The 26541-nt window shown below is 40.1% G+C and overlaps 1 protein-coding gene across 1 annotated transcript in view; it reads left to right on the top strand.

The window, feature by feature from the left end:
• The window catches only part of VANGL2 (VANGL planar cell polarity protein 2), a 405349-nt gene that overhangs the window by 303516 nt on the left and 75292 nt on the right, over positions 1-26541 (top strand). Inside the window, exons 5-6 of the mRNA XM_044058935.1 lie at positions 23733-23869; positions 24631-24766. Coding sequence (XP_043914870.1) covers positions 23733-23869; positions 24631-24766 — 273 coding nt within the window. The remainder of the gene's footprint in view (positions 1-23732; positions 23870-24630; positions 24767-26541) is intronic.

Below are 26541 nucleotides of genomic sequence, written 5' to 3'. Positions count from 1 at the left end.
TCAGAAGTTTGTGTTGAGAGTAAGTTACTTCCTCAGATGGATTTGAGGTTGTTTGTGTTGGGTCTGCGCCAAAACACTGCTTACTTGAAAGATCATTTTCTGCAGTAGAACAATCCCTACTGCATGTGGTGATCTTTGCCTTCTCTGTTGTTTTATTTTCAATCAGATAAGGAGGGCTATTTTAGTTAAGACAGAAATGATCAACAGTGAATTAGATCTCTTAAAAGAAACAAACATGAATATTTTAGTTAGTTTTCTTTTAGCAGTTAATGCTGGTCGTTCTCTAACAGCATTTCTTTAACTTCATATTTATGCTTTATAGTGGGCCTTCATTTAAATTGCATTAATGAGAATTTAAGTAACATTTACTGGGTGTTTCTTTTGCTGATGTTCTAGTGATGAAAAACATTATATTTTGAGGCTGGACTTGTTGAACATAGCCTTGCTTTTATTTACATAGCAATATACCGAATGTCGAACGAAGACAAGAATTTTCTTATACTTTGTGTTATTGTAGCGGCCTTTAGCTTTACTTGTGGACTTTGCTGATACATCCCTTATGAGAGCTATGGCTTGCTGTGAAGAAAGGTTTAGGTTTGCCTGCATTATGAACATGGACATGCTACCCAGGGATTAATTCTCAAATCACAGAACACCAAAGAAGCTGCAAAGTAAAACCTTCAGGAAATGAGATACTGTGAAAGCTGTTGAGTGTAGATCACAATTTATAGCACATCTCACAAAGTAGAACATTTCAGTTGAAGGTTCAAAGCCCAGGGTAAGTCTGCAAATACTTGAGTTGGATTCATTTCCAAAGGAAAAGCATGAATCGCTGCGAAGTTTGAGTACATAAACTGCATGACGATGTTGTGCAGCTGTGCATCATCATTTAGACTGAATCCTTTCAGGCAATTGCAAAGTTGACATAATTAAGTTGCAAGCTAATAGCATAACATAATGATATGTATATATATATATATATATATATATATATATATATATATATATAAAATCATGTCCCCTTACAAATTTGAACCACATATGGCCGAGACCATATGTTCAAACTTGCAAAAGTCCGATCGGACTGGAGATCTCCGTACTGAGTGGAAAGGGAATATTTCCCATTTCCACAATGTAGTGCAATCTCGGATTTGGTTTATTTAAGTAAGGGGGTGTGGGGAGCAGGGGAGTGTAACCCCCCCTGCTATAGACATTTAGTTTTGTGTTTTATTGTTTTTTTCTGTTTCTACTTCAGTGTTCGAACTTATGGTCTCGGCCATATGTGGTTTGAACTTGTAAACGTTTGATCGACTGAAGTAGATCTATATATATATATATATATATATATATATATATATATATATATATATATATATATATAATGTGTGTGTGTGTGTGTGTAGATATATATATATATCTACACACACACACACACACACACACACACACACAGTAAACTCTCAGTTAGTTGGCATCCCTGGGGATTGGTAGATGCCGGATAACTGTAGTTTCTGGTTGCTTGAGAATGGCACACAGATGTGTGTGCGAGAGAGAAAGCATGAGTGAATGCATGTATAAAAGCTGAAGAGACTGTGTGGGTGAGTGATTGGAGTGAGTGACCGAGTGAATGCATGTATGAAAGCTGAAGTGACTCTGTATGAGAGATTGGAGAGAGAGACAGTGACTGAATGCATGTATGAAAGCTGAAGTGACTGTGCGTGAGAGGTTGTACAGATGTATGAAAGCTGAAAAGAGTGTGTGTGAGAGATCAGAGAGAGAGTAAGTGAATGCATGTGTGTGAGAGATCGGAGAGAGAAAGAGTGAGTGAATGCATGTATGAAAGCAGAAGTGACTGTGAGAGAGATCGGAGAGATGTATGAAAGCTGAAGAGAGTGTGTGTGAGAGATCGTAATGAAAGAGTAAGTGAATACATGTGTGTGAGAGATCGGAGAGAGAGAGTGAGTGAGTGTTTTTGTCAGTTACTTGAGTTCTGATTAACTAAGAGTTTAGTATATATAAATGTGTGTGTGTCTATATATATATATATATATATATATATATATATATATATATATATATATAGATATATATACACACATATAGATAGATAGATATACCTTGGAGCTTTTCTCCCCAGGCCTCTGCTGAAAATGGACATGTATCCAGTCGGACTATCCCGGTCAACAAATGCAAAATAAATAAATATATAGAGACACACACACACACACACACACACACACACACACACACACACACACACACACACACACACACACACACACACACAACACACACACACAACACACACATGTAAATATGGTTTTGAAAGCATTTCTTAAAATTGGAATTGCAGACTTAAAGCAGGCACATATATTGCTCATTAAGTTGTAGGCATCACCCTGAACAAAAATGTGTGATGTTCCATGGTATTGTGTGTTTTCTTGTTAATGTCGGTGTGATCCTGTTAGGATTGGGGACAGCAGTTTCATGTGCCCTTTTTTTTACAGCTGTCCCTAAGTAAATGGGTTTAGTAGATGGGATATCATGTGTAACAGGCAGAGACCTTTTTACTCACCTGGTGAGTCCTCCTGTCAGAGTAGCTTGTATCTCTGCGAGGTGCTGAATATTCTGTGCAGGTGGCTTAGTTGGGGTCCCAATGTTTTGAGAATTGCAGCTAGTTGGTTTGTATATTATTTTGTAATAGTGGAAAAGGTGAAATGTGGTTAAAAAGGGGAGTGGTCACATGCTGAGCTCATCAGAATGAAACCCATTTCTTGAACTAGTGTAACCTTAGAGGCAGTTAATATAAGTAAGTTGGGAGTGGACGTAAGGCTGTCTGCATTGGGGATTAAGGGGAGCAGCAAATTCTTTTCTAACAAACTTGAGTATAGCGACATCATGATTCTATGAAAGAGAGAACACTTATAATCTAGAGTGTTGATTGTCCTTCTGGAATAACTGATAGCAAAATATGAATGTTTTGACAGTGTATTCTGCTCAGTGTTATCCATTTATTTTGCTTTCATTCACTGGATTAAGTGCAATGGAGATGTATTCTGCCTTTATTTCATTGTAACCTTTGAAAGTACAGTGAACACGCATGTGGAAGGGAATTCAGGCAGCTATAGCACAACGGTAATACATTATAGGTGTGTTGTTTTATTTTAATTTGTTTGTATTTTATTAATCAAACATAATTCCGTAGTCGTTTTGACTGACAGACTTGGTGTGGTAAACCCTTGAGGATATGATTGTCTGACTTAATAACAATAGCACATACTATATATGTATGTATATAGTATTCCTGGACTACATGAAAAGAGACATGGACGAGCTCTCGGATTATGTAGCCAGCTCTCTGATTATGTAGCCCAGGCAGGTATGACTCTAGCCCTGAGCAGCATCCTACCATCACCCAGAATGATACCACAGTACAAGCAGAAAATGATTGATTTCAACAACTTGCTAAGATGTTCTTCATTCCACATTGCTGCAGTCCTAACTATTGGGTAGTCCGCTGTCCAGTCGGCCCGAATACCAAAGTATATGGCTGACGTCGGTCACGGCGCATTAGACTGACGTCAGTACGTCAGGGTACTAATGCGCATGACCGACGTCATATCCTTAGTCTTTTTTGCCGCATGGTCCGATGCAGAAGCAGTTTTTGCGAGTGCAGGTTGGCGTTCTGAAAGTTTCTGAAGTCAGAGTTTCAGACCGAATCAAAGTTGGCTAAGTACCCCGTTGGGGAATATTTTGTTTTTTCTTGCCTCAGTATTTAACGGATGTCAGAAAAAGTGAATAACTGTATTTCTTGTGGGAAACAGATACCTCATAGGGATTACCATACTTTGTGTATACCTTGTTTAGGGCCTGAGCACGGCGTTGTTGGATGCCGCTCTTGTGCTAGGTTTAACAAACGCACTATTAAGAGAAGGTTAGACTGTGCCAGGTTAGTGTTTGGGAAGCGTTGTAATTATAAAATGCCGTCGGATGCTCCAACGCCCGCTTCAGCCAAAAGCGCAAGGACAAAGCAGGAAGCCTAGAGTGGAAGAACCGACAGTCCCGGACGTCGGTTCTTTAGAAGGCTCAGTGGAGCCGGAGGTTCTGCCAGGAGTTTCTTTGGAGTCTCAGGGAGAAACTTTACTGTTACAGGATGTATCTCAGGAAGTAGGCCAGCCTGAAGGGGCTTCTCAGGTGGCTGTTCTTCCCTCTCTTCCTAAGGTGGTTAGGGCCTCGCCTTCTGTTTCTAAGGCTTCCTTTAGTGGCAGGTCTGCTTCTGCTCCAGTGGGGTTTTCTCCGAGTGTTTCAGGGTCTTTGCCTAAGAAGCATATGCTAAAATGGCAGAGGATTTGATTACAATGATTAGAGGTTCTATGCCCCCTCCTGATAAGAGGCCTAGGGTGGAACCTGAGTTTGAGAGTTTTGAGCAATGTTCGGAGGCTTCTGAGTCTTGGCTGAAGACTTGCAGGAGTATCCTCCTTATTCTGATTCTGATGTGGATGATTCTACTCCTTCAGCTTCGCCTCCTGAGGATTTTTCATTTTCAGAGACTCTGCATTCCATGAGGGAGCATTTTAAATGGGAAGGTCAAGATTTCTCTGATTCCAGGAAGAGGCTTAGAGAATTCTTGTTTTACCCCAGCATAGGCCTTTAGCTATACCTCCTGTTCTGAATGTGGTAGAAGATGTTTTTGCAGAGGCTTCCCTGAATCCTGACTCTTTGCCTCCTGCCCCAGTTAAACCGGATAGGTACTATAGGGTGCCTGAAGCCCATAAGTATCTTTTAAGAGTCCTAGGGCAGACCCAGAAACTGTCTCTCAGGGGCCTAAAGGTGTGAAGGCTTCTGTGGTTAAAAATCCTGTTCCTCCTGATAAAGAGGCAAGGGCTTTGGATAGATGGGGAAAGAAAGTGTATACTTCTTCCACTTTAGCCATGAGGGCGTTGAATTGTCAGTTTCATATGTTAAAATATCAGAATTATCTCCTTTCACAATTGAAATCTAAGGTGGATGCTCTGGCTGAAGGTATTGAGTGTAAAGAATTGCAGGATTTAGTTCATGTTTCTGAACAGGTGGGTAAGCATTCCTTGCAGTGTGGTTTTGATGCTGTGCAGGCCTCCTCGAGGGTGGCTGCTACTGGTTCTGTTCTTCGTAGGCATGCCTGGTTGAGGGATCAGAACTTAGCTGAGCATGTTAAGACAAGGATTTTGGATGCTCCTTTACAGTCTGATGTGTTGTTTGGTTCGCCTGTGGAAGCAGTTTTAAAGAAAATGGAGGACAAGGCTAAGTCTATGCAAACTGTTAAGGATTTTTTGCAGGTGCAGCCTCCGAAGTTTAGTAGAAATTGGCCTGCTAAGGGGTGGACTTATCCTGCTTATGATTCCCAGTCTAGGGGTAGGTCTAGCCGTGGTAGAGGCAGAGCTCAAGGTTCTTTTAGGCCTAGGACAGGGAGTTCACCTGCTCAGACTTCTGGTGAGGGCAGGGGTCAGTCCTTTCGTAAGCAGACCCAATGACCTGCCTTTTCAGCTGCCAGTACATTCTCGCCTGGCAGCACCTTTGGGAGGAAGGCTGTCTCTTTTCAAAGAAAATTGGGATTTAATTACCCAAGACAGATGGGTTCTGGATATCATTCACCACGGTTACAGGTTTTATTTCCATACCTTGCCTCCTTTCAAAGGCATGCCAGACATTCCTCCTCTACAAAGAACAGAGGCTCACAAGCAAATTTCTCTGTTGCTCCAAATAGGGGCTATTCAGTCAGTTCCTGTGCCAGAAAGGGGCCTAGGATTTTATTCTCGCCTGTTCCTAGTACCAAAAAGGGGAACACGTGGAGACCAATTTTGGATTTATCTATCCTCAACACTTATCTGGACATTCCCAAGTTCAAAATGTTGACGTTACAACAACTTTTACCTCTGCTGGGCAAAGATCACTGGATGGTAACTTTAGATCTAAAGGAAGCTTACCTTCATGTGCCAATAAGACTAAGTTGCAGGAAGTATCTGCGTTTTCGAGCTGGAAATTCTCATTATCAGTTCTCTGCATTGCCCTTTGGCTTATCTACTGCGCCCAGAGTATTCACAAAGGTTCTGGCTCCAGTGATAGCTTACTTCAGGCTAAAAGGAATTCAAATCTATCCTTACTTGGGCGACTGCCTGATTCTGGCTCGTGAAAAGGAAGACCTTCTACAGCATTTGGAATATGTCATAGCAGTGCTAAGATGCCTAGGGTATTCTGTGAGCGAAATAAAGTCCAGACTAGTACCCTCTCAAGACATATGCTCTCTGGGTGTGAGACTGAATACAGCAGCCCAGATGGCCCTTTTAACCCCGGACAAACAAAAGAATCTTTCCAGTTACTTCCATCACCTATCTCTTCAGTCCGGGCTGACTGCAAGGACAGTCCTTCAAGCCTTAGGGTTCATGGCATCTTGTATTCTGGTGCTTCCCAATGCCAAACTGCATATGAGGAAGCTACAATGGTATCTCAAAATCTGTGGACACAGCACTGCCAGGATTTGGACACTGTCATTCAAATAATACCTTGCATTCAAAAGGAATTTTTGTGGTGGGCTCAGGAATGTCACCTAAACAAGGGACTCTCTGTGACCCGGCCAGAGGCAAGTCAGATTCTAACGACAGATGCCTCAGATATTGCTTGGGGAGCTCATCTAAATGGAAAGTGGATACAAGACAAGTGGCCTGCCAGACTACAGCATCTACATATCAACATGAAAGAGATGTTAGCAGTCCAGTTTGCATTAATGGCTTTCAAGGAGTTACTTCTTCCAGGGCAGGTGTTGATTCTAACAGACAACACAACTGTCATGTGGTACATCAACAAACAAGGGGGAACACATTCTTACCCATTGTGCAGACAAGCAATGATTTTATGGGAGACTGCGCTCAGTTTGCAACTAACTCTTCAGGCAAGGTTTCTGCCGGGAGCACAGAACTCCTTAGCAGATGTGTTAAGCAGACAAATCATGGATCCCCACGAGTGGAAACTGGATCTTCATGTATTTCAAACATTGACAGTGTCATGGGGAACTCCAGACATAGATCTGTTCACTTCTCCACTAAACCACCAGCTGCCAAAGTTTTGCACGAAGGATTTCATCACACAGCTTGGAAAGTGGATGCTCTTTCTTTCAGTTGGAAAAATCTTCATGTGTATGCTTTTCCACCTCTGCCTCTTCTCCCAAAGGTGCTTCTAAAGGTCAGACAAGACAAGCCAAGGATGATTTTAATAGCTCCAGATTGGCCTCGGCAGCACTGGTACCCATTACTGAGGAGTCTGGTAAGGAAGCCTCCATGGCCTTTACCCTTGATTCCACACCTGTTGTCTCAGAGGGACGGTCGTCTGCTCAATGTCAAGCTTCACTCTCTTCATCTAACAGCCTGGCATATTCTGTTTTGAAGGACAGCAGGTCTCAGCTTCCTCAACAAGTTTTAAATGTGATTATGGAAGCCAGAAGACCTAGTACAAGGAAAGTGTACGCAGAAAAATGGAAGAGATTTTTGTTTTGGACTGCAGCAAAAAATTTGGAGATTTCTGAGCCTAATTTGAGTGTGGCTCTTCAATATCTTACTGAGTTATTGGACAAAGGTTTGTCTTTCTCTTCTATTAAGATTCATGCTGCAGCAATTTCAGCTCACTATGATTGTGACCCACCATTGTTTTCACATCCTTTGTTCAAGCAATTTCTTAGAGGGGCAAAGCATATAAGACCCCCACGTAGAGCTCCTACTCCTGCTTGGGACCTCAATTTTGTGTTGGAGAAACTTACTCTACAACCTTTTGAGCCTGCGGCTACTGCTGAACTGAAATACTTGTCATGGAAGACTGCTTTTTTGTTGGCCATTACTTCTGCTAGAAGGGTTTCTGAGTTGCAGGCCCTTATGGCGGTTGAGCCTTTTTTGATTTTTCATAAGGATAGGGTATCATTACGTACTAATCCTTCCTTTATGCCTAAGGTGGTTTCTAGTGTGGCTTTAAACCAAACTATTCATTTGCCTACTTTTTATGCAGATCCCCAAAATAAAGGGAAAAGATTTTGCACACTTTAGATGTACACAGGCAATTGCGTTATTATTTAAGCAGGACTAAGGATTTTAGGCAGTCTCAGCAGTTGTTTGTTTCTTTGCTTTGAGTTCGCAGGGCAAGCCTGTGTCAAAACAAACTATTTCTAGGTGGATTGGGTTTTGCATTGCATTTTGTTATTCCCATCATGGCAAAGAGATTCCAGCTGGGATTAGGCCTCATTCCACTAGGGCTACTGCCACTTCAACAGCATTTCTAAGGGGGGTGGCAACTAAGGATATTTTGGAGGCAGCTACTTGGAGTTCAGTGCATACTTTCTCTAAGCATTACCACCTTCCTCTCTACTCTAAGTCTAGGGCTGGTTTTGCCACAGCTATTTTGCAAGGCATGTTATCAGCTCCTGCTTCCTTATGATTTGCCAGCCTCCCTTACCTCTGCTTTGGGATTCTACCCAATAGTTAGGACTGCAGCAATGTGGAATGAAGAACATAGTACAGTTTTGTACCTACCATAAATGTAGATGTTCGAGGATCCACATTGCTGCAGTCCAATTACCCTCCCTCCTTCCCTCTGTGTTTAGGGGTGGTTGTGTTGGTGAGGTTATATTCTGGTACCTTTGTATATATTGTATATATTTTTGGTGCAGGTATGTTTGGTGTTTTGGTTTTGGCCTTGTCTTTTTAGGGTCTTCTGACATCTGGGGCAAGAAAAGACTGAGGATATGACGTCGGTCATGCGCATTAGTACCCTGACGTACTGACGTCAGTCTAATGCGCCGTGGCCGGCGTCAGCCTACTTTGGTATTCGGGCCGACTGGACAGCGGACTACCCAATAGTTAGGACTGCAGCAATGTGGATCCTCGAACATCTACATTTATGGTAGGTACAAAACTGTACTTTTCTGGTGTCATTTTAAGGGGCTCCATTATCTGTCTGCCTGGGGTGATGTAATTGACAGACCTCAATGCTTTGCCAGAGATGGCCTGATTCTGTTACCCCTGGGCTTCCAGATACCAGCTAAGGCTCTTGCCACCCCTATAGTGCCTTTTTTAGGCAGTGTTCCAAAGACCAAATTACCACCATAAGAGCTACAAATAAATGCAGACTGAGGGTCATGCTGATCAACACTAAAGTCTAAATCTCAAAATACACTCGCTCGAAGCACTCCTTAAAATGGAGAACATCGACATTTGTGCTGTAACAGAGACCTGGTTCAATGCAACAAAAAGCACCCCTGCACTACCAGGCTATAACTCATTCCACACCTTTTGGCCCCAGAACTTGGACCGAAGCTCCAAAGGCTGTAGTGTTTCCATATTCATAAAGGATGTGCACACCTCTAGACTGGTAGCCCAACATAAAGCATCTGAGATACTTCAGGTGCAGCTAATATTGGGTAAGACAGTGATTCAGGTCATAGCCTACTATAGGTCCCCAAACACGTCCCAAGACTCACACTCATGTACCAATACACTTGCCCAACACTTTCTGGAATTCATTAATTCTAATGCTCTGGACCAGTTAATTCTCACCCACACTAGAGGTAGCAACATCCTTGACCTGGTCATTACTAACATGTACCGACCGTTGCTCTACACCATAGTCGATTCCTCCCTGGTTATATCCAACCACAAACTAATCACCTTGAAAATCCATATCCCTCCTACCTCCACCCCCCACAAAGGTAACCACCATGAAAAACTTCTCCATAGCTAACTTTGGGCTCCTAAAAACAGAGGTGGCTAACTTCACAGCACCCATGCAAGTGGAGAATAGTTGCATGACTGCTGAATCATACACCAATGCATTGTACGAACACATACACAAATGCCTGGATCTCGCTATACCCAATAGAACCAAGATGCTCTCCTCAAAAAAAAAAAAAAAAAAAAAAAAAAAGAAGCCAATCTGGTGGTCCCCTGTCATAAACAAACTCTACAAGAGAAGGAGGAAACTGATGTGGAATAAGATGAAGTCCCAAGACTGGAAAAACTCCGTTATCAGCCTCAACAAAAGGTTGAGATCCCTCATCAAATCCTCTAAAGCTAGCTATGAAAACAGAATTGCAGCAGATAGTAAAGGCAACCATAAGGCCTTCTGTAGTTATGTAAAGAATCTCCACGGCAATACCTAGATTTGCTCTGAGCTACTGCCCAATGCTACCTCCTATACCGAGCCAACAGATATTGTCAATATACTGGCCGACAGATTCAGTGCCAACTTTACCCCCCCCCCCAAAGGACCAATCACAATACCAGTAGATTGCCAGACACCCAGTATTACTGCTGCACAGGTTATAACAGCACTGTCCAAGGCCAAGAACACAGCTTCTCTGAGACCTGACAATATCCCTGGCTGTGTTCTACATGAACTACAGAGTGAACTGGCACCTCACTTGTGTGCCCTGTTCAATTACAGCCTCAACTCAGGCTTTGTCCCTACCAAATGGTGCACTGCTACAGTCATCGGGAACTATCGCCCCATTAGCCTGATGAGTCTGATATCTAAAGCTATGGAATGCATCATCATGGACCTAATAAACAATTATATAGGGAATCTCCAAACTCTGGATCCCACACAGTTTGGTTTTGTGAAGGGTAGATCATGCCTGCTCAACTTGGTCGAATTCTTTGAGTCAGTCACATAAGCTGTGGATGAAGACAAGGTGGTTCATACAGCCTACCTTGATCTGGCCAAGGCCTTTGATACCATTCCCCACTCAGGAATCATAGAAAAACTCACTAAGCTAGGCATCAACCCTTATATCACTAGGTGTGTTGCAAACTGGCTCACAGATAGAACCCACAGTGTGAAGGTAGCTAACTCCAAGTCAGACTGTCGACCAGTCACGAGTGGAGTCCTACAGGGTTCGGTCCTGGGTCTTCTCTTGTTTGGTATCTAATTCTCTGAAGTCCAGGCCAACATGAAGGGACTCTGGCTGATGAAGTTTGTAGATGATTGCAAGTTGGGAGCCATTATTAACTCCCCAAGTGAATTTGACATCCTACAGAATGGCCGGTTCCCTTGAATTACCACATCAGTGGTAGTCCACTGAACACAGAAGGCGTTATAAGAGATCTAGGAACACAGGTTGACAGCAACCTCTCTTTTGACCACCACATTGCCACTGTGGTCAGAAAGTCCTTCTATATGGCACATCTCATTACTTAGGGTTTTGCATGCAGGAAGAAGGAGGTCATTGTCTCCCTATACTCTTCCCTCGTTAGGCCGATCATCGAGTACAATGCCCCATTTGGCATGTACCTCACTAGATACCTCCAACAACTGGAGAGGCCACAAAAGTACCTCACAAATAGGATCCTAGGCCTTAAACATTTGTCCTATATGGACAGACTCAAAAAACTCCAGCTGTTCTCTGTCCCATATCGCCTACTTTGAGGAGATCTTTGCTTGACTTACAAAGCCATGTCTGACCCAGCTCTGTTAGAAATGCTACATCTAAAGAAATCCCAATCCCTCCGCATCACACGCTTCAGAGACCTCAACCTCATTACCACAATCAACACAACATGCTGGAGGGACAGGTTCATAACCCAGAGACTGCCCATGCTGTGGAATAGACTTTCAATACATGTCAAGCAGAGCACCTCACTAGCCCTCTTTAAGAGAAATCTTGATGAGTGGATGGGAAATAGAAAATTCACACCGGGGATCACTCCAGTGGCTCTACTCGACAGAGGCACTAGGAAGTAAGGTTGGGTGGCACGGTGTCAGGGTAGTCCTATGGGCTAGGCTTGTAAAGGCTCCAGGGCCATTAGCCCAGTACACACCTATGAACCTATGTATATGTGTATATGTACACAAAATATGTTTGTGTGTGTGTGTGTGTGTGTGTGTGTGTGTGTGTGTGTGTGTGTGTGTGTGTGTGTGTGTGTGTGTGTGTGTACCTGCGTGTGCATGTCAGGGAGACCTAGAACAGTCCCAGGTGCTAAAGTTTATTAGAGGTTCCTTCAGCTGTACATTCTGTTAGAAATGCAGATAAAAGCTGTAGAAATGAATTTAACAACACTGGTGAGAAATGCAAGAATTTTACAACTGTGTGCTTTAAAAGTGAGTGAGCTCTTAAGCACTGAGATCTGATGAGAAATGCAGGCAGCTTAACTGTGATTATTGTCTTCCTGATTGACGGCTGAATGCTCTGATCTTCAGTTCTTTCCTTTATGTCCTTCCCTAAAGTGGCCATTGAACAATAAACTTTGACACCTGCAATTTTATAAATGTTAAAAAATGTGTATTTAACCTTGGTTATTCTTCTTAAAGGAATACTTAAAGATGGACAAGTGGACATGACACGCAATGGTTTCTTCATTATATGCATAAATCCTCTGGTTAACAATAAAAAAGTGAAATTAACAAACTGCATTTCATTTGTAAGCCACAAAATGTACCACAGGCCATCTGAATGCCCAGAGTTTTTGGGGTCTCCTAGGTCCCCAGCCTCCTTTGTGTAAAGGACTTGACCCAGGCTCTCTCCGTCTTAAAATACCCACCTCAAAAGTCTTGTGCTTGAGTCTGAAACCGATCCTTTTCTTTCTTCACTTGTGTTTGTTTAAATAGTAGTTTAGGATGATTGGTGTAGAGTGGTTTCTCTGGCTGTCATCATATAGTTTCAGGTTGTACACATGATGTGTGGGACAAGTGTGGTGGAGAGCAGCATTCTGAAACCTGATATACAATTCTAGAATGCATGGCTGCACCTCTGGTTCTGTTAGAATAGCCCTTCCCAGGGCTGCCAAAACTCCAGCAGTCCTATTTAGGATCTTTGGAGGATCCAGTCTGGCCCCCGCCCTATTTCCTCTTTCATTTGTCATAGTGCTCTTTCCACCTACTCATTTTGTATCCCCTCATCTGTCCATTCTTCCCTAGTTCTTTTCTTTCTTTCTTTGTAGATCGGTACTGTCTCTTCCATTTCTCAGTTGAATGTCAGTGAGACATTAGCAGGACATCAACTGTTATGGTAAGTTCAAAAACAGCTGTACTGTTTTTATAGCTCTCAGGAGTCAGTAAGCTGAAAGCTGATAAAACAAAATGTGCCCAGTCAAACGAGTCCTTTCAAAATTTCCATATCAATAATGTCCAAAGACATAAGTAGTTATGTGCTCCAGTGTCCCTGCCATTGTGTTGAACTCGGGTCTCTGTTATATATTCAAGGTTTGAAACTTCAAAAATATAATAAAAAAATAAAAAAAAAAATTACCTTAATGCCCTAAGCAGGGGGCCCCTGCACCCCTCACCCCCTACTTAGATATACCAACTCCAAGATCGCACTTCAGTGCAGAAAAGGGAAATTTTCCCATTCTGCGCCATACGGAGCCATTGCTTTTAACCTTCAAACTTTTTAAAGTTCGATCATATGGTGTCGACCATATGACATTCGAACTTTGAAAGATTTGAAAAATTAATAGGAACCTCTTGAGTATCAGACTTTGGAAATGAGTCTGGAACATTTACTGCAAATTTCCAATGTGCTGGAATGCTGTTTTATCAGGGGAATTAGCAAAATGCAGTATACCTTGTGTGAGTATGTATGTAAGGTAGGACTAGGGTTAGGGTTAAGGTTAGCTGAAGGATGTTATGGTTACTGTTAATCTGAGCTTAACGGGTTATTTTAAGGGGTTTATGTAAACCATGCTGTGATGTACAGAATGCCTCTGTCCATCAGAGACATAAGATGTTAGACCTGGAGTGAATTCTGATTTCCCATCCACTGATCCAGGTTATGCTTGACTAGTGTTATGGAAGATCTCTTCTTCACATGGATTGGAAGCCTATTCCAGCGGAGGGAAATTCTGAGTATGTTTTTCATTTATTTCTTTATTTTTCACTCTTTATTTTTTCAGCAAAATTGCATTTAGTATTTTTTCCAAGAAACGCTATGCCATGTCCAACAGTTTTAATATAAAACATGTATTTATTTTATGCAGTCAGATTTTCCTCCTGGGCTGCGAGTTGTCTCTGCATGGGATAGTGCTGGTAAATCAGGTGTGAAGCAATTCTGCTTTGATACAGAGCACTTTGGACAGTTATTTTAAAAATGCTGTGTGATGATTAGCTCTGTATGTATATTTATTGCAGAGTGTGTTATTTAGCAGAATGTAGATAAATATGCTATCCTTTAATTAAAAAGGAAGACAGAAACCGAGTGATAATCATAAAAATAACGCTACCCAGTGGAGAATGTAGCAGTCCTGCTTCTGGATTAGGCAGCATAAAAGCATCGAACTGCATGCTATTTGGCTGCAACTATCACCGACAAGACTTTATCTGAGTAAGCATGGGGGGTTGGAATGGAGTGGAATGTGGAATTGTTGGGAGGTGCATTTCTTCCTCAGTGGAGATTATTTTTAGCAATCTTGTGAGATGGTGGATGCTTATACTGGACTGCCAAAGAGATTACAGTTAGTGATTTTCTTCCTTTTGTCAGCACTGAATAAATAAAACGTGTTGCTGTTACTGTACTACTATTAGTGCATTATATTAAATTAAAGATGAGAAGCAGTCCACTTTAATTTGGTTAACTACCGTGCAGTTTTTTGCACTACCCTTTCTGTTTTGACTTTGAGAAGGTTCAGAATGTTACAGCAGCAGGACACAGCTAGACTGCTGTTTTGTAACATTCTAGGCAACATGCAGAGACACTACTGTGGCCCAGAGGGATTCATTATCTTCCAATTTGCATTATAAGCATCAGTATTCGATGGCCAACTTAGGTGGTCTAGCAGAAACAGGGTAACTGTTTGGAAGTAACTGATCACTCATGCATTGAGTAGCTTTGATATCTCCTAGTTCTTTGCTCTAATTGAGTTCTTGGATGTGGTTTCTTCTGTGTGGGGTCTACGTGTTCTCCACGTGGGTTAATCCTTGTGCAGTGGTTTTCTCCATCACCCAAAGACATGATGTAGGAGGATTGGCATTCCTCCATTTTGCCTGCAGATAAGCATACTGTGCGTGTGTTTGTGTATCTTGCAATAAACCTGGTTGCGTTTGTGTGTGTGGTTAAATCTCAGGAAACACAATATTGCTGGTCACATACATGACTCTCTAAACAGCTGAACAAAAAAAGGAAGAGCAATTAGCAGGTCATTATCTTTCATAAATAAGGCATGTAAGATGCATTACAAAACAGCCGGACCCTCAGATCTTCTTGGGTCTGGTGACCCTTATGCCTCAGTCTGTTAAGTTAATTTTGACACAGGGTTAGTAGTGGCCTCTGCCCTGAACCTCAGTCTAAAACTGACCATGGTCAGAGATTTGCACCAAAGGTAGATGTAGCTGGTGGGTGGTGGTAATGATGTAGTCCTCATTTCTTCACCTTTCCTCACAGACCTTAGAGCGTTGCATAGAGGATCAGTATAGCTTTTTAGGGCAGTGTACTGCTTCGGAGCAACAAGACAGGGTACATTAGTGTGACCATTATTTGTTTTAATTTTTTTCACAGTCAGCTGTCATATGTATACAGGTTATCTGTATTTGGGGGGGGGGGTGGGCATAAAAAGGTATGCTGTTTGTATATGTGAGACAGCAGCAAGTTGAAATATGTAACTGTGTTCTGTTCTTTCAGTTTCATCCCAGTCTGGCATTAGACTAGTATACAGAACGTAGCTCATATTTTTGGGTAGCGGGTGAGGGATACATGATGTATATGTCTGAGAGCAGCCACTTGAATTACACGACTGTGGCTGTTTGGCTGTTTGTGCCTGGACTTTCATCATCATCAGCAGCCCCCTTTTCCCATTTTTTCTACATGGGGTCAGGGTATTGTGTTAACTGTTGCCAACTCTCTCTATTCAGTGCCACACTCCTGCTTTCTTCAAGCACTCATGCCTGACTGTCGCAGATCTTCTTTCGCACAATCCATCCACCTCTTTGCTGGACGTCCTCGTTTCCTCTTACCTTCTTCCTTTCTGTCCCAAATCTTCCTCACCAGATTGTCTTCTGCTTTTCTGCACATGTCCAAACCGCTGTAATCATTTCTCTTTAATCTTTTCTGCAATTGGAGCTACTTTGGCTTCTGCCTTATGTCCTCATTTCTTCGTCTGTCCCACAGTGTGCATCCTACCACCCCACTCTCAGGCATTTCATTTCAATGACCTCTAGCTTCTTCAACTGTTCTGCCTTTACTGCCCAAGTTTCTGTATCATACAGTAGTACTGGTCGCACCACTGTCTTGTACACCTTACTTTTCAGCTTCTTTGGCATTCTTCTGTCAGACTACACCTGACACACTATGCCAGTTGGCTGCAGCCCCTCTAATTCTATCTACGACCTCTTCATTCAGACTTCCCTTCTCCTTGGCCACTCCTCCTAGATACTTGAAGCTGTTTACCTGTTCCACTGTCTTTGCTTCTATCTGTATTCTCAGCTTCTTCTGATTTCCACAATTTGCTGCCATTACCACTGTCTTATCTGTGCTTAGTTTCATCCCATGTGGCTTCAGTTTTGCATTCCATTCTCCTATCCTTTGCTGAAGTTCTAGATCAGAGTCTGCCTGTAATGCCACATCATCTGCATACAGCAACTTTGTTGATCTGTCCCCTCTGACCTGTTTGCTAATGTAGTCCATCACCATTATGAACAGCATTGGGCTCAGAGCTGAACCCTGGTGCACACCTTCTCCCACTGAGAACCCCTCTGTGAGGACAAACACTGTTCGTACTTGAGCCATTGGGTCCTTGTATGTAGCCTGCACTAATTCTACCAATGTTTCTGGGACGTCAGACCACCGTAGTACTGCCTAGATCAGCTTTCTTGGGACCTTGTCATGTGATTCCTCCAAGTCTAGGAATGGCTAGTTAGACTCTCTCCTCATCTGTAGCTTCTTTTCAAGTATCTGTCTCACTGCAAACATCGGTTCAGTTGTGCTACATCTGATCTGAATCTGAACTACTCATCTCCCATCTTACATTCAACTGTTCTACGTATCCGTTTATCAATTACTCCAGAACTTTCATGCAGTGTGATAGGAGTTTGATGCCGGTGTACTGCCCACAGTTATGGATGCCCCTTTTGTCCAATCTAACACCAGAAAAAGAAACAGACTCTGACTATCATGTTTTTTGTGGGGAGGGGGAGTAGGGAGGCAGCACTATTCCTAGATACAATATCTACATGCAACACAAGTGTTTACCTTTTTTTGCAGTTTGTATGAACTGCTATTTTGTCAGATACAGCTTATTTCTTTCTTGAAAGAAACAAATAATACCAAATTTCTTTGGTTTCTCGTGCTTTTTACTTAGACCACCACTGAATTTAAAGCTGGAAAAAAAGCAATAAAGTGCATCCCAGAGCATCAGTAATCCCATGTCTTCTGGGGACCTAGCAAACCCCAGACGCTTGGCTTAATTCAGTTAAATATTCCACAATTGTAGTCATTATTGAAAGAATGCAGAAGTGGATGCTGAAAAGTAAGACTGAATTTTTTTTTGTTAATTCTTGTTAAAACTCTAAACAAGCATATCAGCACAGCTAGAAGACATATGGCTTTTGGAGGCCTTGTGTCTCCAGACCCCCAGCTTAATTTATCTGTTTATTCCTCTGTTATTATAGTTCACTCTTGGCCAGTTGGGGTGTGTTTAAAGTATGCAGAGAAAGAATAAGAGTGGATTTCCTTCCTTAATTACGATTCTTGTTCATGCCATCACTGATTAAAAATATTATGAAAAAAGCTTCTAAAAAGCATCTAAAAACCTGTTATTTCTTCCACAATTACTGCAGTTTAGTCTTGGCCTGTTACAGTGAGTTGAAAAGATGTAAAAAAAAATGTGATGAGTATGTCAAAATGTGGGAACAAAAAGTGGAAAAAGCTATAATCTGTATGGTGTGGGGAGACCAAGATGGGATGAACTGGGGAGGGAGAGGCACTGTGAAATGTGAATAAGGGGAGCAGTGGGCAGCAGGGGTGGGAGCATGGAACGCTTCACCTAGAGTGCCATTTTGCTTAAAGCTGATCCTAGATCACAGTCAAACATCCAAGGTGTACTTAGGCAAAAGGTGGCAATTTGGTGAGAGGATTTAGACTACATTTCACAACAGATTTACTGTCACTTGATCACAGTTGTACAGTTTAGTGTGTGTGTGTAAAACTAGTAGAATAAGCTGGTATAAGCTCCCAACCCCCTACCTTGAAGCAGTTGCCACCTCAACACTGCCCTAGGTGGCTTAGAGGAAGAAATCAAGTCACAGACCCCCCCCCCCCCAAAAAAAAAAAAAATCAAATGGTTATTGTTTGAATATGCTGACTTTTGGACCCCTGGCTTCAAGGTCCATCATTCCTAACATCTCTGTTCATCACAAGTTTGAGACCTCTAGTGAGAATGCAATATTGCTTATCATTAACTTTTTGCCCTCCTCTACTTGAATCATTATACCCACAAAAGCTTTCCAGCCTGCGCTTGAATCAATACATCACTTTTCACCCCCCACGTTAAACAACACTTCTCATCTTTGTCTTTTTCTAACTGCCCCGTCCACTGGTCTACCTGTCATGCATCCCCTGTACACCTAAGTTATAAACCTTCAAGTTACACTAGTCTGGAACAGGCAGCTTAAACAGAACTACTCCTAGACACTGCCCTCTTACTCATATGCTATTACTACTGTCCTCCTGTACAATACTAACATCTTCCATCTACTCCTACATAATTTTATAACTAACTTCATTAGATCTCTTGAACTCTTTACAAACCTGTACAATACTAATATCTCCCTTCCTATTTAATTCTATAACTTACTTCATAACATATATTGAACTCCTTGCAAACCTTTCTTTAGTGAAAAGTAAGAACACTAAACTTCTTTACAATGTTTTCCATTCTGCAATATCAATCCATTTCATTCTTGCAAGATTTTACAGCTGCAAGAAATGTAGACTTATAATTGTTGATGTAAATTCTTCACCTGTCTTGTAACTGTCTCTTTTTCATGAAAAATGTAACTGTTGTTTTTCTGAGAACTGTCTGAAATTCACCTGTTAATATAAATGTACTGTGATGGAGCTTTTCTCTCCGGTCTTCCACTCAGAATGGGTTCTGCCCAATCAGACTTTCCCAGTCAACAAATACATACATAAATAAATAGAGGAGCAAAAACATGAGGCCATCAAGGGGTTTACAATTTGAGAACCATACTCTTTATTTTAGCTGGACATTGGCCTATCAGTCTGGACCAGGGGAGGAGTACAGCTCTGGTCAAGTCATGCTAGATGGGTGTATGCCTGTCTGTGAATAATTTCCACAGATAAAGAATTATATTGCAGAGGTAATTAATCCTAGAAACCAAAACATCTAATGTTTACAGTGATTGTACTTGCATGACTTTGCTGTCATTGTACAAGTCTTTGCTTTACTGTTTTTTTTTTTTTTTGAAATGTCTTTCTTCCACTCTTTGTGCAACATTGATTTTAAACATGACGTTTCACTGGAAGATGGTATACAAGTCTGCATGCCAGCTTTTATATAGTTTGGGTGGAGGAAGCTGCCATTAAAATGCAGATTTTTGACCTCATAACATGTTGAGTTTTAACTGTAAGTGTACAACTGTGCTCCCATTAACAGTAGAGGAGGTAAAAAGGCTATTGAAAAGCTAAGACTAGGGAAAGCTCCAGGTCCTCATGGGTATATAGCAGAGTTCTACAAACACTTCCAACAACAATTAGCACCAATACTTTTAAAAATTCAACCATATAATAGAATTTGGGATATCAGACCTTTATATTAATAATTCCAAGACTATATTTATCCCAAAACCAAACAACTACAGACCCATTGTTCTGATAAATATAGATTTGAACATACTTTCAACAATTGTAGCATATAGAATACAGAAAGTCGCTTCATCTATAATTTCACCTGAGCAACTAGGCTTTATGAGTCATAATACGCTAACCATTCATGCACTTAACCCACCTATGCACTAAGGACAAATCCCCTAAATATGCTTTATCAGTGGATGCAACAAAAGCCTTTGACAGAGTCAATCAAAAATTCCTCCTTTTTATACTTTGTCAATTTGGATTCCCACAAGAATGCATAACAATAATCAAAGCACTGTATAATAAGGCAACTACAACACTTTATATTAATAAGAAAACATCTAACCTGACAAAAATTGTTAATGGCACCAGACAGGAATGCCCACTCTCCCCAAACCTGTTCAATTTCTATAGAGAAGCACTACTTCTACTAGTTAGTCAGAGAACATACCATCATCTTGTTTCAGTATCAAAAACCCAAGTAAAATACACAGCCTTTGCAGATGACCAAAATATTTACTTTCAATACCCTAATACTGATCTTGGTAGAAATTGTCTATGGAAACTAAGATTTTACCAAGTATCAAACTATGCGATTAATCCTAATAAGTCAATTATCTATCCAATAAATCCCCTAGGTCATAAGGAATTTTATTTTCCAGAGACTAATATAAAAGTGGAATATACTTTGAAATATTTAGGTATAATTTTTAGTCATACACAATCAGATATGATTAATAACGTATTTAAAACTTGGACCACTATAGTCTGCAACATTAGCAAATGAGAAAAGCTTAAACTTTCTACTTTATTGAAGGCCTCAGTTGTCAAAATGAACATACTCCCTAAAATTGTATAGCAAATGAATGCCATTTTCATGAAAATTCCAACTACCTTCTTTAATAAAATTAAAGTTCGACCAGCAAAATTCATATGGTACCCGAAGAGTACAAGAATTAGTTACAACAAACTAATACTCCCAAAAGGAAAAGGAGGTCCAAGTCTTCCAGACTTCCAACTGTACCATGAAATTATTAATGCTAGCCGCATTATTTAAATAGCTAACTACGATCCATTGGGTAATGAATGGTACCCATTATGGATTAAATTATTTCACCAAAATATTATTCCATCTAAAATTAACCGAAAAGCGATTCCCTTCCTAAATCAAGAAACATTTAAGACATTAAATATTCACCCAGTTCTAATCAATACGTGTGAGATTTTCAAGAAACTACTAATATCATTAAAACTGAAAGATAAAATTATTCTTTTAGAACCAATACACAACAATCCTGATATAAAAATAGCAAACTATATGTTAAACTTGGATAAACATCCATTAATAAAAATTCGTACAATATGGGACTTCTACCACTTACAAAACATATCAATGGAAAACATCAAGAACATACTTAAAGCAAGTAATAAATGTAATGTGATAATAAAACAAATCTTATACTTATCAACACAATAACTAAGGATATTATTGTAAATGAGCAAAATATCAAGACAGCACAGCAAATTCAAAAGTTGCTACAAAAAGAAAATGCTCTCAAACACATATAAATTAATAACTAAAATTAAATATCAAAATACAATCATATTTTCAAAATATTGGGAAGAAAAATGCAGTAACTTGACAGAAAATCAGGAAGAATTAGCCATTGGAAACACCATAAAACTGATGCCATTTAAGAAACTAATATACACTCAGATCATGGTCTTCAATAATGCATACCATACACCTGTCCATTATACCATACACCATCTTAACAAATTTAATCCATACCATACACCTGTCCATCTTAACAAATTTAATCCATACCATACACCTGCCCATCTTAACAAATTTAATCCATACCGGACACCTGTCCATCTTAACAAATGTAATCAATACCGTACACGTGTCCATTTTAACAAATTTAATCCATACCATCCACCTATCCGTCTTAACTAATTTAATCCATACCATCCACCTGTCCATCTTAAATTTAATCCATACCATCCACCTGTCCATCTTAAATTTAATCCATACCGTACACCTGTCCATCTTAACAAATTTAATCCATACCATACACCTGTCCATCTTAACAAATGTAATCCATACCATACACCTGTCCATCTTAACAAATTGAATCCATACCATACACCTGTCCATCTTGAATTTAATCCATACCATGCACATGTCCATCTTAACAAATTTAATCCATACCATACACCTGTCCATCTTAACAAATTTAATCCATATTGTACACCTGGCCATCTTAACGAATTTAATCTATACCATACACCTGTCCATCTTAACAAATTTAATCCATCTAAGTCATCTTATTGTCCTTTTTGTCCTAATAAAGAAGCTGATGTTCTATGTATCTTCAGGAGCTGCAAAAAAGTTTATAAACTGTGGTGCTCACTGAGATTCCTCTAAGAAAAAGCAGGCTACTCAAAATCTATGTTATCATGGGAAACAGCGATACGACATATTTTCAAGAACAATAATAATAGCCTCACTAAACACATCACTATAACAATATGTGCATTATTAAAATTTTACATAGCTAAAAACTGGATGGACAGATCCAAACTTATTTTGACAGAATATAAGAACATATCTAAAAACATGTATTAGCTAAGAAGCTGTATACCAAAAGTCAAAAGAACCAAACATATTATCAGAAATACTGTAAAACTTTAATTGATATTTTATCATGAATGGCCAAGTATGCGAAAATACATAAAGTTATTAAACATTCTCTTTAGTTAAGAGTAGTAACAGCGTCAACTAAGCTGATATTTTTGTAAATATGTATATATGTTTAGTAGTTTAACTTTTTCGTGTATCATGTTGGTGTTGTGCATCAAGATACACTCTTATTGTATTACCAAAATGTATAGATTAATTGCCTTTCTATATTCATACCTCCTGACTGTACCATAACACAGTCATAACTTCATGGTTTTCCTATGTTATTAACTTTAGCCAAATTGAAAACATTTTATTACGGGGTGTAAACCTAGTTTAATAACTTGCTCATGCTATGCAAATTGTAACATCAACAACTTCTATTGTACTGTATATCACTTTTTGATTTCATATTATGGAAAAATTTAATAAAACAAATATTTGAGAAAAAAAGTGTACAACTGTTCTGTCATAACATAAGGTATGTAAATGTTATGGAAATAAGCTAAAATCACATTAAAGCATTCTCACAAAGAGATTAATGTTAACCGTATGTCAAAGAATATTAACAGAATGAAGTGGAACAATTAAACAAGGGTGTAATGGCATGTACTTGATATTTAGATTTAATTCTGAAAGGCGGTGTTTGTGTTTTGTTTATGTGGATACAAAATTAATAGGCTAGGGACTGCAGACAGAGGGATAAACTAAAACAAGATAGAAGACTCCTTAAGTTGGAGCCCTGACTGTGGTTGTACAGCATTCTTTATGAGGTGTCTCTCAGATGCCCACTTAAAAGTACAGTAATTCACTTTTTTTTCTTTTGCCTTTCCCACAGATAGACTAATTGAGCAGCTATTTAGTATTTTCTACTTATGTATTTCAAAACGTGATATGGAATTTGTAACCATTGCATCATTTTTATACATGTCTGTCCAACTTCCTTAGGTCACCCTTACAGTATCAAAATAAATTGTACCACTTTGTATGTCATTATATAATAAAGAAACCCTATCATTTTTATGAGTTAAAGATATATATAACTGAATAGTGCACATTGCTTAATTTAAAGTAGAGTAAGACTGCAGAATGCACTTAATGGCCTGAAATACTTAGATTTTTGTTGCTGTGTCAAATTGTGATGTAACATACATTTCTCGAGTCTTGTTACAGTCAGATGAGCAGTTCTTTTGTGAGTAGTCATTATCTGAAAGCTTTCTCCTCCTTTCATTTCAGTATTCAACAAGCTGCAGTGTGGATTTTGGAAAAATACTACCAGGATTTCACAGTGTACAACCCAGCACTCCTTAACATACCAAAAGTGCTTCATTCAAAGAAAATGTCCGGATTCAAAGTCTACTCACTCGGAGAGGGTAAGACTGTGCTACTGTTCACACCTACCAAATTCCCTTTCAGAAGGTGAGAAATGTTTGGGGAGGTTGTAACAACTAGACATGTTCTCCTGCTGTGATGGGGAGGACATTAAGGTGTGTTCAAAGCTGAAGATTTGAAACTGCTTGTGTTCTCTGGTAGCACTCAGAAGCACTGGCTGTTACAGTAGATAGATAGTTTATTGAAAGCTCATACTCAGTTAAAAGACTCATGGCCTGAAATGCAATGTAGATTGTCTAGATGAGATGGATGCAGAGAAAACATTAAAAGCATTTACTTGCAGAGAAGGTAGTGGGTAACTGAATTTTTGTGCTGGGAAAATGTATTAATGTTTGTAAGTTCTGGAGAGATGTAAAGTGGAATAGTGGGGTCTAGGGATGCTGAGTCGGGACTGGGTGTTGGGCATGGCTCAGTGAGTGATATGAGTCAAGGTTTCTGAGGTGTAAGTAACAGAACAAATGTTCCTTGTTTATCAGTTTATTTTTTGCATTCACACAGGTTGGCTTTATAATAATTCTCTATGTGTTTACCATGGGAGGGTGGAATTAAGATATGTTGCAAGATGGTTGAAGAACTTTGTATGTACTGATGTAGAGGTACATGTAGAGACAGTTGATCTGGGCTTGTAATCAGTTCTTGGTTTCTGCCCAAATTTCTTACCACTGCTTGCCTGCTGTATCGCCTTAATTGTCTTATTTAACTTTCTCGAAGTCACACTGTTTATATTTTCCATGTACTTCAGAAAACTCTGCTAACAACACCACAGCCCAATCTCGTGCTATGATTGCAGCCGCTGCCCGAAGGCGAGACAACAGCCACAATGAATACTATTATGAAGAGGCCGAGCATGAAAGAAGAGTCCGGAAACGCAAGGCCAGGTAAAGTGCAGTGTTTCTGTATTAGGCCAAGCCAGCTGTGCAGGATGTCATATGTATAAAGTGAACTGTTACAGTAATGTGGGAAAAAACACCCCTGGAAAATACAGGTTTTAAAAGCTGTACATAGAAGGAACAAACTGTAACATGCACTTTTGTGGTGCAGGTGGGGAGAAATGTATCGAACAAGCAAAATACTACTGCCAGTATGTCATTTTGAAAAATTTCCAGAAATTAAGCCCTTGAGAAGAGTAGTCTACAGGAAATGCTGTACTATTTGGGATGGTCTGATAAAGAAATACTCTGGTAGAAATGTGCTCACTTAGATAAACCATTTTAATGATTTCGTGAGGCAGCCTATAAGCAGTGAAGGAACATCAATGCACAAATTGAAAGCAACATAGACATAAAGTGATTTTTTACATCAGAAATAGTTTGCTTTTACCTCTTCTTTTGTTCAGCAAATAAATGGACTAAGTGGATTGCATTCACCTGTGACCTGGGTCAAGAAAGTACATAGCAGAAGAGTTAAACAAATAACCAACACCTGTGTTTAGAATAGTCAGTGTAAATGTTTAAGAAAGCAGTTTTATATGTGGGTTTTGTTGCTGATTGTCAATTGACTCTGTTCATGCAAGTAGCAGAAGTATAAATGTGTAGATTAATGTATGTGATAAAAATGCGAAACTGCTTCTAGTTAGCTAAATCACAATGAACTGAAACAAGCCAGTATATGTTCAAATTGCATTTCCTCTGTGGTAAACTGAAACTGTTCAAAACCACAATAATGTCTGCGTACAAGGACTATACCCTGATAGACTCTTGAATTACATTTGCAGCTTGCTTGCTGCTTGTGGAATTTATACAGCTGCTGTTTAACCACCAGACGATATGGGATACATCCAGTCTCAATAAGTTTCCTGATGATAGTGTTGGATATGAGACCTTGGAGCATCTCTCACATTCTGAAGTTTATTTTTACCGTTAATTTAATTTCCTGTTAATCCTCATATTAAAATTGCACATGATTTTTTCATTAATGAATATTAGCGTGTTATGTGAATTTTTAGTTTCACTGTTTACTGCAGTGTTTAATATACAGTAAACTCTCAGTTAACTGGCACCCATGGGGATTGGTAGATGCCAGATAACTGCAGATGTTCTTCATGTTTCACTGTTGCAGTCATCACATTTGGGTTATCCTGCCAGGGGTAGCCTTCAGTCGGCCCGAATACCAGAGGCTTAGTATTTCTGCATCAGTTGCTGTCGCTCCAGGACTGACATCAGGTTGTCAGTGGTATAAAATCAGGCAGCCGACGCCATTACATCAGTCTTTCTTGCCAAGGAGCCCAAAGCAGAAGCAGTTCACATGAGTGCCAGTTGGCTGCTACCTGAGTTTTCATTTCCAAACTGAAGATGAAGTCTTCTAAAGCTAAGTACCCTGTTGGGGATCCTTTTTTCTTGCTTTAACCGATGTCAGAAAAAGTTAACAGTTGTCTTGCCTGTGGAAAGCAAATACCACACCGAGACTTCATTCTTACTGCATCACCTGTTTAGGCCCAGATCACGACGTCCCTCGCTGTCGCTTCTTTGCTTTTTTCAACGCCAGAACTATACGTCATTGGGCCCTTATTGTAGCTAGATATTTTCGCTCTCAGTCCTCGATTCTGATATGGTTTTGGTAAGCCATCTGACTAACGATCTTCCGAAAAACTTAACGTATTACATCCAAGTGACGCCTCCAGGTGCATCTGCAGTTTACTTCTACTGACGCCTCT

This window comes from Protopterus annectens, chromosome 17.part0 (assembly GCF_019279795.1).
Source record: "Protopterus annectens isolate FY-2018-M chromosome 17.part0, PAN1.0, whole genome shotgun sequence".
NCBI classification, from domain to species: Eukaryota; Metazoa; Chordata; order Ceratodontiformes; family Protopteridae; genus Protopterus; species Protopterus annectens.
Note: the sequence above shows the minus strand (reverse complement) of the source record. Positions and strands in the feature narration are given on the sequence as shown.